At 31.6% G+C, this 16586-nt stretch overlaps 1 protein-coding gene across 1 annotated transcript; it reads right to left on the bottom strand.

Annotated features, from left to right (window-relative positions):
* Window positions 1-2972: 2972 nt before the first annotated feature.
* On the bottom strand, window positions 2973-16302 carry LOC134257566 (chitin synthase-like). The gene is made up of 10 exons (XM_062740169.1): window positions 16192-16302; window positions 12918-13053; window positions 11286-11486; window positions 10359-10586; window positions 9487-10205; window positions 8656-8795; window positions 7661-7832; window positions 7386-7486; window positions 3471-3661; window positions 2973-3357 (listed from the first exon to the last, which is right to left on the bottom strand). The coding sequence occupies exons 1-10, from the start codon at window positions 16282-16284 to the stop codon at window positions 3074-3076; spliced, it is 2265 nt and encodes a 754-aa protein (XP_062596153.1). The 5' UTR covers window positions 16285-16302; the 3' UTR covers window positions 2973-3073.
* Window positions 16303-16586: the final 284 nt, after the last annotated feature.

Genomic DNA, 16586 nt, shown 5'->3' with positions numbered 1-16586 from the left:
GCTATCATATATGCAGTACAGATAGCACTACTTCACTTTGTTTTTTCCTCTCTGCACGTCCTGACTACAATAGTGACGATTGGGGCATACAATATGTATATTGTCTGGCAATTGCCTTGCTTTTGTAGATTTTATATAGATATTGGGATTATATGTAAATCAAAAGACAAAGAAAGAGGTGAGATAAAGTAGCATTGGCTTATTTACCTGAAAATTTAACTATTAAAACGCGAATTCTACTCAAAGCAGCAGCATTTTTTAGAAACTACAAAGTATGCAGAAACAATTAATAGCCTGAATTTTTAATTTCAACTAGAGTATGCCCTTGCGATATTGAAATTTGTTCATGACCTACATTCAGTACACGAACTATGCATTCATTACGTGACTGTCCATCGATGGGACCAAACTTTATTCAGTTCAGATTGGGTTATACTAGGCTATTTCCAAAGGTATTTGAGTTCTGTGATAATAAAACAGCTTAATTAAAATAAATTCAGTTTTAAAAAGTCCTCCTATTTTGCACGTCTATTTTCAGTTGGTTTTCCATAGTAGGCCTTAACAGTGCTGCGTTTCTCTGCAATTTAGCAATCACACAGATCGGTTTCCTGACCAATTCCCGTTCCATCAACTACAACATTACAATCATTATGGCTGTGGAGAAGTCACATAGGGCCTACACATGTGTTTGTGCTTCCGACAACCTAAATTTAGTTCACATATATAATTGAAATTTTTTCGTAAACAATATGCTAATTACTAAAATTTTTTGATTGATTAAATATTGCTTAACATCCTTCTCGAGATTTTTTTCCACACATATGAAGACGCCACCGCTGAAGAGCTGCAAATTTTGATTAAATTGTAAACAATATTTTATTCACTCATGTTTGTGTAAATATGATAGACAAGCAGTCTCAACCTATTGTAACCCTCTCCCTACAACAAGATCAAATAACGAAATAAATAATGATAATAACAAGAGAATGTACAAAAGTACAAAAGAAGAAAAACAAAAATGCACAAAATAAAAAAAAAATACAGAAGAAATGATATAAAGGAATGTACGAGGGGTGACCAAAAAGTTCGCGAACTAATTGAATGACTTTCAAAAAAAAGAAATAATAATAATAGAGACAATATATCATGACAGCTTCTACTCCGTTCGAAAAAGCTGTAACATGCAAAGGATGAAAATGTATTTTTCCCACAGAGAGTCTGGTAGAAAAATAAATCGGAAAAATCAGAAATAGAAATCAGAAAAAAAACTGAAAAAGCATTGTACCAACTAATTTTTTTTCATAATAAGAAGCAAAAATATAAATAGTTCATCAAATGTTTTTTTACTATATAGCTTTTTGCTTTTTGTTTGTTTGTATGCTGTTTAATGACTCTCTTAAAAATTTTCATTCAAATAGTGACCACGTACGGATAGATTTAAATTTTGTCCTACACTTGGCATTTACGGCCATTAAGGTATATAAAGTAGGTCGGTCGGTAGAGGGCAACCTAAGTTTTTTTAATGAACTTAAAAATCATTTTCGTTTGCATCATATATTTATTTATGGGTTCTTTTTTTTCTTTTTTGTTTTTGTTTTTGTTTTGTTTTTTTTTTTTTTTGCTTTTATTTTTGTTCTTGTTATTTTTTTATCGTACATGAACTGAAGTTTTATCAGCACTATCCATTTTTCTTTTTGACAAAGACACAACTTACATGGTGAGAAATCTAAAGCAAACCCTTTGGTTTAAAGATATAAAAATGTAATAGTATGATTACCGTACAAAGTACATTTCTAAACGTGTTGCATATGTTGAGGGTAATTTTAGTTTGAAATTAACGGATAAAATGTAAGTTCTGAACATTAAGTATGATGATAAATTGTCGAAATCATTAAATGTCTGTAACCCTGTATAACACTTTATGATCAGATAGCTAACTAAAAGCAGTCTATCAAAAAAGTAGGGCTTAACAAAAAGAAGTAAAAGAAATGTTCATGGTAGGGTAGATATATTTAAACATTTACATATCCATTTATTTTTCGCTAATTACACATAACTTACAAATTAGAATTTTGTTCATTTTCTCATGAGCTACACATTGTACAATGGATGAGGATGAAAATCTCCATTTTACGTCAAAATACCCTACTTGACGTCAAAACTACAGCTGTGGAATTATTTCAACCCATGGGGGGTCAATTTCGTGGGTTGGCAAAATTTCGTTGGTTTGTGGATGTCAATTTCGTGGGTAACTCATATTGACAGAAGATTCAATAAATAATGACGTTATCAAAATAAACGTTTGTGGGGCTGTGAATTCATGGTTAAGTGGGAGCCACGAAATCCACGAACATTTGTACCCAACGAACAATGTGGATTCCACAGTATATGAGAAACTGTTTTGCTTTAAAAAAAAAAATAGTTGAATTGATAAAATTGTGGTAACTCATAACAAAATAATGTAAATATAAGAAATGAATTAAATTTTTGAAGATATTAAGTACATGGACTACAACGCTTCATTTTTGCATATTTATCGTGCTTCATGAAATTTGTCGACGTGAAGCGTCGTAGTTCATGTCCTCATGAATCTCCAACAATGAAATTCATTTCTTAAATGATTTTCTTATTTAAATATTAATGATATGTAATAAAAAACATACAAGTATTATGACCAGTCAAACAGAATTTAAAAAACCGTGAACGGAGCATACGAAGACCCCCGAAAACAGATGTTTTAATAGTTATATAACCATCCCTAGGCAAATCACTGTAAAAATGTTGGTTTTACAATCCATATAAAAAGAAGCAAAAATGCCATTTGCAAATAGATGTAATGGTTAAAACATTTAATAGGCGAAAATGAATACATAAAGATATCTTTGTTTTGCATATAACTCCAAGTATTGTCACAACTGATAATTTTTTTTTTTTCACTAAAAGGTAAAATTATCAAGATAAAATATCATTCGACTAAAGTAAATAATTATAAATGGGTCACTTTTATATGTTGATTTAACGTCCACTTCCAATGAGTACTCTTTAATAAAAAGATTATTTCCGCTTCGAAATGTTATGCCTCTCTTTTTGACCTCGACAGCTGCAGTCTTCGGTGCATAAGCCCTCCACGTAACAACGGCAGGTTTCCTCCCTGCTGTCTATCAGGTATAGAGTTTTCGGTCTCAGTTCTCGCCATTATAGTTTCACGTAGATTTCGCTTGGTTTCTGCGAATCTGACTCTTTTTCCTTCTTCATTCTTATTTGTATTTTTGTAAGATTCAGTTGCCGCTGTGGAATTAAGATCATTTTTCTTAGTGGAACTTGTTGGTATTTCAAAACTTTCTCTTTTATATTTACCTGAAATCAGAAGAATAAAGTATGAATAATTTCATTTACTTACAACCATACATACATACAGAGAAGAGGCAATCTTTATTTCATCATTGGCTCCAGTTCTAACTATGTTGTACCTGTTTTCTGAAGACTGAAAATTATTTGCTCTAGATCTTCCTCTCCTTTAATCCTTTCTTCCTCTGACGTTTTGAAGTTTTCATCATCCTCTGATACTTGATTTATACTCTCGGCTAAATTGTCCTTTTGTTTCTTTTTGAAAGGATTGGGGATTTCGGTAATAGCTACAAGGTGTAAAAATGTTCCCCATCTGAAATGGATGTATAAGAAAGAAAACTGAAACAATTCTATATGAAAATTATATTGTTTATTTTTAGGTCACCTGGAAAAACTTATGTGACCTATTGCTTTCAATTTTCATCCCTAGTCGTGCGTTTAAATTTGAACATTTTCAGTTTCTTCTCTGCAACCCTTCGACCATTTCAACCAATTTTTGGCATAAAGTATTTATGGGTAAAGAGGAAGTAAAATTGTGAAATTTATTGTCCCTGTCCCCCCTAAGGCCCGAGGAATGGGTATAAAACCAATAATATAAATGCAATCTTTAGAAAGCTTCTTCTCTACTCCTGGACATCAAGTACTGAAACTATTTGAATAAAATTGTAATTACCATCGAGTACTCTATTAAAATTGTTAAATTCATGGCCCCAGGGTCAGAGGTTCTAGTGCTAGAGCGGGGCTAAATAGATTAAATAGTAAAAATACATTAGTTCTTTGAAAATCGTATTCTATGCTCCTGCTCAGCCAAGTTAAGGGCCGATATGGAAAATGTGACCTTTGCACCGTTCTTTTAACAAATTGTAACAAAGAAACTAAATATTTGTAGAGAAAATGTAATATAGCTTTTAATAATGGATAGGACTAGGCCATAGTTATTACCAGTTATATCGCATGAATAAGATATTTGTCACGTGACTTGTATGAAAATAGAATTGTTTAGCTGAATGTAGGAAATGAGGGTAGTGTATCTAGGCATACGCTTGGTTTGAAAGTTGATACACATTAAAAAAATATTTATTTCCTCTACCCAAAAAGTGCTGATAGCTAGTCTGTGATGTTCGCGAAGTACTGAAAATTTTGCTGAAAAAACTTATAATAGCTAAGAATTTTCCCTTCGCTTAAATTCTGTTATAAATAAAAATAAAGTTACACAGACTAGGATCAGCTCCCAGCACTTTTCAAAATATACAGTACATAAGCAATTAATATTCCAGATTTTAGTTCAAACAAAGGTCTCTATGTGTTCCATGACAGGTTTGTGTTTAAAACAACTATTATAAATATAAGACTAATACTTTGAAAAGAATATTACATTTCATTCTTATATTTCTTGTGCAATTTCAGATAATTCACATCCATTTCCCTAGCAAGAGCCCAGTTTTACAATGAATTTTTCAGCTTTTGAGCCATAAAAAATTACTACGAAGAGTTGCTAATGTATTGAAAGAATCTAGAAATAGATTGTATACTATTTAACGTCCCTCTTAAGAATATTTCACTGATATGGAGACGTCACCATTGCCGGTGAAGGGCTGCAAATTTGGGCCTATGCTCGGCACTTACGGCCTTTGGGCATAGAGGGATCTTTATCGTGCTACACCTGCTGTGACACGGAGCCTCGGTTTAAGGTATCCGATCCATATTAGCCTCAGATTCAGTGGAATTGAATGCATAATAGATATGTATGGGCCGAATACTCGGTGTATTTAGAACTAATTTTCATCTTTGAGTATCAGAATGTAAGAGTGGGACATGTCCTAATTTATGACCTTTCCTGCCCTTGACGAGTTATCTCCCTTTGATTTTACTCAATAAAAATTAATTTTAAAAAAATATGTCTGGTCAAAAAATTATTTCTAATTTTTTTTTCTATTCCCAATGATCAAATACATCTTTCCACCAGAGCTTTTTTTGATATTTGTAGTATTTATTTTTTTATTGTGAAAAACTTACTTCCTTCTATAGACTTCAATGCAATCTTCAATAATTAATTTCTGCTTAGGTAATAACTTTTTTGAAAATTTCTCATGGCAAATGTCGTTCTACTCTAAAATGCATCAAAATAATATCAGGATATCTTACAAAGAATTGATAGTTAAGGTTAGAATATTTGGTCCTAATATGGGTCGGATACCTTAAACGGTCTCATCCGAAGGACCGCCCCATTTAGTCGCCTTTTACGACAAGCAAGGGGTTACTGAGGATCTATTCTAACCCGGATCCCCACGGGGTGAATCCAAAAATAAGAGGAGAGACAAAATAGATGCAGCATGACCAATTACATGTACTTGACACTGCCGAGAAAATGCTAAAGAAATGTTAGGCAATCATTAAAAATATTTTTTGTTTGATGTTCTCGGAACAACATTTTTTAAGGTAAATACGTAGGTAGGAGGTACATGTACATCAAACAAATCATTTTTTTTATTGTTGGCCTTGTACAAATGTATAACACAATCAATTTCTTCAAATTAAATTTAATCCTATCACACACTAACTGCAATTCATATACTGTAAACAGAGAAGTAAAGAGAAAGTATAAATATAGAAATTGCCCTGTCTGTCTGTCAATTTGCCACATGCATTTTCCCTACTCTGTTACTTTGCTTCAAGAAGATAAGAAGCTCTTGTTTTCTTCAAAGATAGCCAGACGAATTAGTGAAGAATCTCACCCAAGTCATTTGATGACATTTTCTTAAATTGGAAATATATAAATATAGCATTATCAAAAAAAAAATTACATTCGTTAATTATTTTTAAAAAATATGTCTTGTATGGTTTATTTCAATATAATCAGAAAACTGTCCTTTTTCACATGTAGGGGCCTACATGCTTTGAGTACTACATTAAGTGTATTTGGAGACAGATTAGTTGTTCTTTGAACCAGGATTGAAAATATCAGTGCTTGTTGAATTTTGTCCAGAACTTATTGGATGCTGCAGAGGAAGAAATGGGGGTCATACTGAACAGAATAGTTTAAAAGCTTGAATCCTCAAGGTCACCAGTAAATGGTGTACCGAACTTGGATAAATAAAAAAAAAAAAGACAGTTTTTGATAGTAGACGCTTGCGTAGTGTAGTGACCAATATTTCAGGGTATGTTGTATAGATGTTAACTTGTTAGTAAACGTTTTAAGTACTTTTACATGTAGGGACATTGGAAACAATAAATTTTTCTCTTATAATTTTCGAATATGACTTTGTAAATATTTAAGTTTTATTTGTTTTACATTTAATGCTTGTACAGCTGCTTAGAGTTTTAATATATAGGGCGCTTTATAAATGTTTAATAATAATAATAAATAATTAATTAATTAAAATTCACAAGAACATTATTTCAAAATCATGAAGAGAAGACCCAGAGATAGAATTTTTTTTAGAATAAAAAATGTCTTTAAAATGTACCACTTTGCAACAAATGTCTGATCTAGCCGATTTTTAAGTTATTTTTTTAGCAAATCAGAACTCACTTTTTGGAAAATATCATCATCTCCCATTACACAGAATCCAGATAAATCAAGATTTGAATTTCTTGTGACACGTCAATATTTTTTTTCTCACTTTTCAAGTACGCCCAGATAACTACCAAACGTGAATCAAAACGACCCTGGTTCTTTGATTAAATTTTCCAAAATTGTGTCAAAATAAAACAAATGGACCTAGGTTTAGTGGTTACTGTGGGCTGGGATGCACAATTAGTTATAAGGTGGAAATGCGTTTTCTCTTTGTTTCCCTGATCTACCTTCGCGTATTAAGAAGCCAAAGTTAGCATGCCAAATGTAAAGTAATGAAAAGCAATGACGCTTCTATCAATATTGCTAATTATTTGCTAATTGTTCCCCCTACTTCAGACTTTGGAATTAAATTAAAGTTAAGATGTTGCAATAAACATTTGATCATATCATGCAGCTTCCTTTGTGTATTGTTTAATGTACAGTTTCTACAGATTTTTTTTTTACCAAAACGAATACAAACCTGTGCATGATCATACCACAAAACTGAATAACCAGAATCAAGGTGAAGAAAATTATGAACAACAAGCCTAGAACATCAGTCTTTATTTCTTCCCCATTTTCCTACAATATGAAAAAAATACATTTCCATTATCTAAAACGTAGAGGCAGTGGAAAAATATTGTAGCTTCGTAAAATAATGAGACTCATATTTATTTCAGTTTGTTAATGAAGCATAGATATCTAATGCATTGTAAGTATCTTAAAGGAACATAACTAAAAATTTTGTCACCTCACCAATTTAACAAAAGTGACTACTGTCGGTTTGCGCAATTGAAACATGAAGTTCACTGATATCCAGATGAGGTTAATCAGAGCCATCCCTCCACATACATTGTTCCTCAACTCTCTTAATTCTTCCTTCACTTTCTTTTCCTTATCTTCGTCTTTTTCAAGAGGTTTTAGGTACCTTAGTAGAGAAAAATTTAATAATGGATGGTTTATATAGATTTTTATATAGACTCATATATTATTTGTGAGATTTATGAAAGATGATTTGTTTCTCTTCCCAGTATGATATTTTTGTGGTATCGAGTACGTACATTTCTTCTAAATGTGACCATCAACCGAAAGAAACGATCCAAACGTAAAAAAAAAAAAACCTTTCAATTACTGTCTCGTAGTTTCACTTTTCAATCGTAAACATCCCTTACTTGTACAACAATATACCTTAAAGTCTGTCATCTCTCGGTTTATTAGATGCGGAAGAGCATGTTTTACATAAGAACAATTTCATAAATGAGGTCAACTATAGCAAATAATTTCATGAAGCAAGAACATCAGCAAACTCTTTTTAAACAATCATTTCGTCCTATAGTTGATGCAATTACCGTGTCAATTGAATTATCAGTTAAATGCTGAATGATTTTTTTCATGCTGACTGTTAAGCTATAGAGTAGTCAATTGATTTTTCCATTATTTCTAGATCATGACATGGAACACACGGCGGATGTGACAGATCAGCGGGAGATTCTCACTCCTTTATGGCACCTGATCCAACCTCTGATGCTGTGGAAGTATTTGTTCCTATTAATGTTTGCTCCTTTCCTATTTTGCATTGTTAAGTTGAATTTCCGTTCGAGTACCATTTGTTATCTCCTCAAATTTCATGATTAAAAATTCTGCTTACAAGAACAATTATATTTTTTTAATTAAAGGAAGGCGCTTTGAAAAAAATATTTGGATACATATCTTCTAAGGGTGAAAATATATTAGTCAAAAAAGATATTTACTCTTTAATAAATTTTCTCCAAAAAATAGTCTCTTCTTCCTTCATTTCAGTGCATATGCCTGGAAACCTACAATTTTCTATCCATCCCGGTCCTGAGGTCTTATTACCTCTAACTTTTTTCACCGTGTTATGCTTTTTAGTCTGAAGTATATAAAACATAAGAAAAAAGTTACTTTCTCGTGTATAAGGATATATCAAACTTTTTTTTCTGGATACGAGTATTTTGTATTATACACTTCTTAGCCAGTCGAACTAAGTTATTAAAATTATTAAAATATAAGGAAGTTTCAAATCTAGACCATGTAAAATCTGAAAAAATACAAGCATTAATTCAGTTTCATTTTTTTATTCTTTTATATTTAGTTGCAGTTGTTTGATTTCGCCCCTATAGTAAATAAATCCTCCTGGTTTCTTTGTGGATACATATAACGAAAATTGACATTAGGAATTCAATGAATTCTTGAAAACGTGTTATGTTACATAATATTATCTATAATTACTTGAAATTCATCTGTTGAACTTGATTATTAAGTTTTGGTATGCATCTAGCCTTTTTTTAAATTGTTAAAAGTCATCTATAACAAAGTCCATGGAAGGAAAATGTAAGTAGTATTATGTAGCTTATAATTTTGGTTTTACAAAAAGATGTTTTGTTGTGGAAATAAATTGAATAAAGTATTCTAATAGCTCAAAAATGGTATATGTCCTGCAAATACATTTTAAATTAAAACTAATTTAAATTTAAAATGCATGTAAAATCACCTTTTACCTGAACAGGTAAACTGCATTTAGACTGATTATATTCTTAAAGATGGAAATACCTTAGAATTACCTCAGCTTTCTTGTTTACAGTCTCTTTCTGTTCCTTTTTTACATCTGTGTCGACGATCACTTCTCTTAAATCGCCTTCAGAGGAAGTGCGTTTTCTCATAGATTTACTTTGCTCCATGACATCTGTCATTGATTTGAGCATGTTTATGTATAAAGCGTCCTTCTCAGAATTTCGTGAACTTGAAAGAGACTGTCTTAGTTTTTTAAATGGGTATAGGATTTTGGAAAGTACACTTTTTTTCTGCTTCACGTTGGCGTTCGGTGTACTGCTTTCACGTGTACCCCAGGACACGTCGTTCAAATTACATAACGAGTAGATAATTAAAATTAGAAAGCCAGATGGCACCAAAATGAAGTAGAGAAAACCAAAGATAAGATTGCTCCATTCTCTTGGATGACACATTGCAGCAAATACAAAGATGGCCACTATTCCAACGAGGAAAACAACGCTTGGATGATATGGAGACTCTGTGACGGCGGTTATGATGACGCCAACAAGTACAACCATCATGATAATAACGTAGAGCCCACTCAGTATCTGAGCAACAACTAATTGGATCTTCGTGCTACACGTTACACAGATTATGAAATAAAGAACCGCAGGGACAAGGGAAGCGATATATGACGTGATCAGATCAACGCCAAAGACTGCAACAAATGCTCCGGCGATCATCATCAAAATCGTTGCAGGTCCAATAAATGTCGCAGCCATCAAAGATGCTAAAACATAATCAAAGTGGAATTTTACATAAGAGATGTTCAACTTATTTCAATTGAGAAATTGTCCTCCTTTTGGTAGTAACAACGAAATAGTAAAGATTCATTTTTCATTTTCCTAAAAACATACAACAAAAAGATTAAAAAGAAAGTTACCCTGATAAAAAATGTACAGCCAACTTATGTTCGAGTTATTTTTAACTGTATTTTTGCTGTTTTGTAAAAGAGACATAATATTGGCTAGTGTTGATGGACCCCATCTCTTTCTTTGGTTGAAATACTCATTAAATTTCTCTGGGGCATATGTAAAAGCATCAGCCCCGGCAGCATAATCCACTCTGTAACCTTGTTGAAGAAGAAGTGTGCAAAGCCATCTGTCTTCGCCTGGTTAAAATAGAATGTATATTTTACACGGTCATTTCTTATCATGACATTTAAAAAAAAATGTATTGCCATTACATGTACAACAGTTAGAAATTTTAATAATTGATCTTTGAATGTGGCACAGACCAAACGTCCTTATTAATAAATAAAACTGTTCTCTACAGGTTGTATTTTCATAAACCAAATATTATTACAGAATGTCCAAAGACCATAACTGTGACGTGGATGTATATACATGATCCACAAGCTGAGGTGAAAAGTTAGAAAAAAAATGCGCTAGAGAATAAATACTTGAAATTCTCTAACCTGTTCAAACACAATCAGAAGAGGTTAGTATAACAGAGCAACAAAAATGTCAATATGTAAAAATAATAAGCAACATTAGGGCCAGAAGGGGTGGCTGGTGTGTTCGAAAAATTCAGCAGTTCAATAAACGTCACTTTTTCTTTTCGTAAACAGATAAATAATGACTACATGGTGTGGATTAATGTAAGAACTTTGCTGATTGGTTGAACCAAGATTTGGATATAGGAACGGCCTAAAAATACATGTAGTTCTTATAAATAATAATAAAAAATAATAGCAGCTTAGTATAAAACAAGGTACAATATACAGACACTGTTATATAAAAAAAATTGCCAAACCAGAACATGTCACATAAATGGGATTATTTAATCTCCACGGTGTCCATGATCTTACCTTGATCATACATTAGGTGATGTGATGCCTCAGACGGCAGTAACGTATACTTTTTCATTACATTATCGTCCATTAATGCAGAGCCTCTAAATAGACTGAAGCATCCGGGGGAACAAAGAACACAACCTAGGACGTGTTCGGTTGCTTTCTGGAGCCAGTGGGCCACAGCATATTCAAATTTCTGGTACCAAACAATTGGACCTTAAATATTATATGCATATTAAAATGCAAAAATGAAACATGCTTGATTAGCTGAAACATAATGTTATACAAAACAGGCAAAACATTTTGATCCACGTATCAAATCCAGTCGGGCAAACTGAAAATATTCGAATGCATATTAAATTCAATTAAGCCAAGACAGATAGGAATTTAAAGATTATCTTTGAGATACAATTTTTGTTTTAACCCTTTCAGGGACATTCGTTAAAATTTATTTAGGTTATGATAGTTTTCATAGTGTCAAAGTCATCATTATTAACGAGGCCCAATTTACTTGAACTGCTCATACGTTTTAACGCAGTGTCAACTCAGGCACGTCACAGTGCCCTTGACTTCTTTCATAATTAAACACATTAACTTCACAATTAATATGACGTCAAATTTCGCTAACATGTTTTGCTGATCCTACATCCATCATAGCTCTATAGACTGTACATGTTGAAAGCTGGTATTTCTACTATTGACAGGTATTTTATTTTTTTTAATTAATAAACAACTTTGGAACATGATTTTTTTAGGTATCAATTTCATGGTACAAATTCATTAAGTTTTTCTTGTTTTATTTCAATATGTGAGTTAAAAAAACAAACACTGCAACCAAAATTAAACGATTTTATTCTTACTCCTTGAACATGTTTAAGTGTTTATACACACCTTTTTTATTGAGGACTTAAATATGCAGGAATTAGCTTGAGTTTTAAAATTCAGCCCATGAACCATTTCAATGTAACCCCGAAATATTTTATTTTTTTATATATTACATGATATTAGTAAAATTCGTCATTCGTCGCCCTTTACACCCTTCCCCTTTCCCACATGTTACAACTTCGCGTGTAAAGAAAAAAATAAAACATGGAGAGAATTTTTTTTTCAAAATGTTAGAATTATTTATTTTTAAAAACTAATAAAGGATTGCAATCGTTTGTTAATGTTACCTAAACCCAGGGCGACTCGGTGTCTTATTTTATATCTAATTGGATAAAAAAATCCTAATTTTGCGTTTTGATATGCCCCTATTCACTACAATAAAGGCTACCTCTAATTTTCTTTCATTTTTTATAAGAAGAATAAAAATTGCATGATATATGTGACAAACAATACATTTCATCATTTCTTTTTAATTTTCAATTTCTTTGTTTATTGGAGAGTTTTAGATTGTATTTGTGTATAAAAACACGGAAAATGGTCCATATCTTGACAGTGCCATCATTTGACTATAATAAAGGCAAGGTTACAAAATTTCATTCTAATTTTTCTAGGCAAATTACATACAAATATATTTCCAAAAATTGAAAAGTTTTATCATTCCTTTCGGAATTTTCAACAAGATCGAGCCTTGTTAATAGTTTATAGTTCTTTTGAAGACATAATTTAATCCTTTTTTTCAAGTGTAATAAAGTTTTACAATACCACTGCCAATAGGATGTATGCGTCCACATGCGGCTCCAACCCTATCATCTTTCCTCATCCTGTCAATCAAAAGTCTCACCGAACCAGGTGTAAAGTCAACGTCCCCATCCAATGCAAGGAGAAATGTGTTGTCAGCCTAGATATTCCAAACAAGTTTTCAAAGTTTTGAATGTATTATTCATGTTAAAAAACTACATGTAATGTCTTTTTTAAAAATTATTAAGAAGTCATCTTGTTTTTTTTTAAACATTCGTTTTACCAGCATGTGTCAAGGAAGTATTCCGGTACACAGACTAAACAATATTGTAAGTAATATTTGGCGACAGTTGAAAAAATGACGTTAACTGTACAATTAATGTATTGTTAATGAATGTATTTGTATTTAAAAATTTAAATAAACTCAGATTTGGTGGACAGTAAAAAAAATGGCAATGGTTTAACCATCCCTAAATTTAAATATTTCGACCAGTGATAATATAACTGATCATCATATATTTGAGAATTGATCATGGAGTGTAACAAAAATTAGGTTATGACAGCATATACAGGAATAAGCGAGGAAATCGAAAACAGGCAATTTTGCATGTGATTATATCATTTTTTTTAGTTATTTCCTAAAGGTTTGTCCACTCTCAGTATTAATGGTTAAAAGAACAAAAAGCCATTTTTTTCATTAAATACATGTACACGTGAAATTTACCAATTATCGCGAAACAGTTTACGTCGCCATATTATTATTTAAACAGAAGTACGAGGGACGCTCAATAAATAATGTCTTTAGCTCGATGACGTACAGCATTGAAGTCATATGACAGAAAGCTTGACTTTCTATCATTATTGAATCTTTAATAAATTGATAACAGTTTGGTTGACCTCTTTTCATCGCATTATTTTATTGTGGAAAGCTGGAGAACAAGGGCTATTCGATACACTGCATTAAAAATGAATGGTGAAGAGTCATCAAATTAGAGTAAAATTAAACGCTTCAATAAAGCAGCTGTAAAACTTGTTAATATCCCAAAAATATATTAACTGAACTATGTGAAATTTATAGCAACCAATGTCTGTTTCATAGAAAGGTGAACATGTAGATTTCAAAAAACAAAAATCGTATAATGGGCATAAAAAGTGGGTACCGTCCATCGCAACATTGACTTACAATAACCGATGTAAATTTGCAAAATGTCAACAAATTATCACTGATTATGTTTTATTGACTTTAAGACACATAGCAAAATTGATAAAAATCATTTTGGGGATAGTTCATACTGTTTTAAAAAAACATTTTATAGTAAAAATATTTAATACTCAAAGGTCACCCTATATTTTGAAGAAATGAGTGAAAACGATAGCGTGTAGGAATATCCAAGCATTATTATTTAAAAAAGTAAAAAAAAATGTACTTATCCACGTTTATGTGAAATTCTAACAGATATTGAAAATTGAATCCATATTGCTCTAAGCCCTCAAAACAAATTTACAATAAGGTGCACTTGACAAAACTGCAAAGACCTAAGAAGAGCAAAGACTTACAAGAGCAAAAAACAGTTTGATATGCTATTTTCTTCAATATTATGCAAGTTTGTTGTTCAAATTCATATTCGATGAAGAAGTTCAATTTCTGGAGGAGTCTAGAAAATATTTTTTGCAAAAAATTGAAAGGTACCGTATATGAGAGGAAGGAAACAGAATGAGGAATTCACCACATTAGATGTCCATGACGGCGTCAAAACCCACAGGCCATGAAGAGTAAAAAAGTTTTGAGAATAAACAGAAAGTTATTTTTTGTCACACCAGCAACATTTGCCAGATCTTTCTACCTTTGACTTGTTTCATTTCCTTAACTTAGAAAAACATTTATCAGAAAGAAAAAAAAGTACAGCAAATCATAGGATCTGCCATATTCCAGTATACGAAGGGTCATACTCAAAAATGTGTTTGAAAAACAATTAGAAATTGAGTGAAAATCTTTCGGGTATGCGTTTAATTCAAAGATAATATTTTAGTTAAATCATTAAGACTACCCGGTAAGTCAAAGAAAAGCGTTTTTTGTTTCTTTCTGAGCCCAAATGACATTATTTATTTAACGTCCCTCGTATATAACATTTTTAAAATATGTACATTTTATGTAAACTGTGAGATAATAATTATGTAAAAACAGGTTCAAATGCATAATTCTGATGCAGAAAGTTTCAAAATACTTGCTACTAGTAAGATATATTTAAATTGTGAATATCAGGAAATCTTTTTACTCTTAGAAGTAAAAATGTTCATGTCTGAATGAAGATTCCCATGAGGGAGTAATTTCCCTTGTCAACATTTTTTGACTGAATAGAGAAAATATGCATCATTTAAACTTCCTTTATTCAACAATATATATGTTACACCTATTGAAAAACATTCTTCAAAAAAATATTGTTTTATTTGGTATGGATTTAAATTCATAATAGTTTTTGCAAAAAAAAAAATTAAAATATGACATCATAAGAGGTTGGAAGGATCTTAATTTATCGATTTTCTTCTCAACAATCATGTCTCTAAATTTAAGAAATCAGCTGTACATTACATGCAATCACAGCCAAGTTTCCTCTGCCATTCTTGAACATAATAAGCAACAGAACAACAGTACCCTATATCCATTAAAACATTTTTTTCTTAATTGATCAAAAGATTGTGACATATAATACTTGGTATTAATGTGGCTCGATTCATAGATTACAGAAGGGTTTACTTACTATAAATTGAAAAAAAATCAAGTTAGGTTTTGAGTGAACTTGTAGAATATTTAATAAACTGAAAAATACGATAGCAGTATAACTTTTTAGCATGCTGCAGATATGTTGTCAGAAACATTTCTTACAGATGTGATTCAGCATACAATAACATGTTTGACTGCTGTAGACGTACTTTTTTCCACGGTGTCATAATTCCGCGGAATTTCAATTTCTGTTTAATCCGCGGGTAAAAAATTGTGCGGATTTTGTAGATTGTCACTATATGCCTTACATTTATACAAAGTACGCTTGGATAAATTTCTGCCGAAAGCTTGCGACCGCGTACATAGCGTAAATTGATACCTCGCTGTAAAAGGTACTTCTACGGTATTTTAATTAAGGATCATGTCTCAGTTTTCAATAGTTTCGTAAGAGTGGTCGTCCTCGACTTAGGCGATACTTTTAGCATCTTAAAATTGTAGATACTTGTTCGTATTTTATCGATGACTTTGAAATATTTGTTTTTTTAACAATCACATAAATGTTTTCATTACTAGTACCTTTGTATCAAAATCATTCAGACTCTCTGATTCGGCACTAGTAGTTTTCTCTTTATCTTCTTCCTTTACTTTGTGAGATATCTCCGCCGTCATAAAACGATAACCAAGCAGGTAGTACATATACATCACCTGTTGATATAATTATCCGATTCAGAGAAAAAGGAAAACAGATTTAAAAAGAAAAATTATTGAAACCTTTTTGCTTTAATATGGAAGATTAAAGGGTAAAATTGTATAACTCACCTAAGATGTCTATAAGTAAGTATTTTTGAAATGTAATTACGTATTTTCACTCAAGAACAAAACTCTATTGTTTAAAAAATGCCTAACCTGTGACCACCTTTTCTTGTGCCGTATTTTTGATTTATCTTTCAAATGAATAAACATTAAATTCC

The sequence above is a fragment of the Saccostrea cucullata genome, unplaced genomic scaffold (assembly GCF_032062105.1).
Source record: "Saccostrea cucullata isolate Sc308-1 unplaced genomic scaffold, CSIRO_AGI_Scuc_v1 ctg862, whole genome shotgun sequence".
Taxonomy (NCBI): Eukaryota; Metazoa; Mollusca; class Bivalvia; order Ostreida; family Ostreidae; genus Saccostrea; species Saccostrea cuccullata.
Note: the sequence above shows the minus strand (reverse complement) of the source record. Positions and strands in the feature narration are given on the sequence as shown.

Excerpts from the sequence above, each read along its gene's own strand:
- LOC134257566 (XM_062740169.1), bottom strand. The coding sequence starts at position 16,284 with ATGACGGCGGAGATATCTCACAAAGTAAAGGAAGAAGATAAAGAGAAA. Across the intron at positions 10,587-11,285 it reads TCACCTAATGTATGATCAAG|GCGAAGACAGATGGCTTTGC; the intron begins GTAAGATCATGG and ends TATTTTAACCAG. Across the intron at positions 3,358-3,470 it reads TTTCAGTCTTCAGAAAACAG|GTAAATATAAAAGAGAAAGT; the intron begins GTACAACATAGT and ends TTCTGATTTCAG.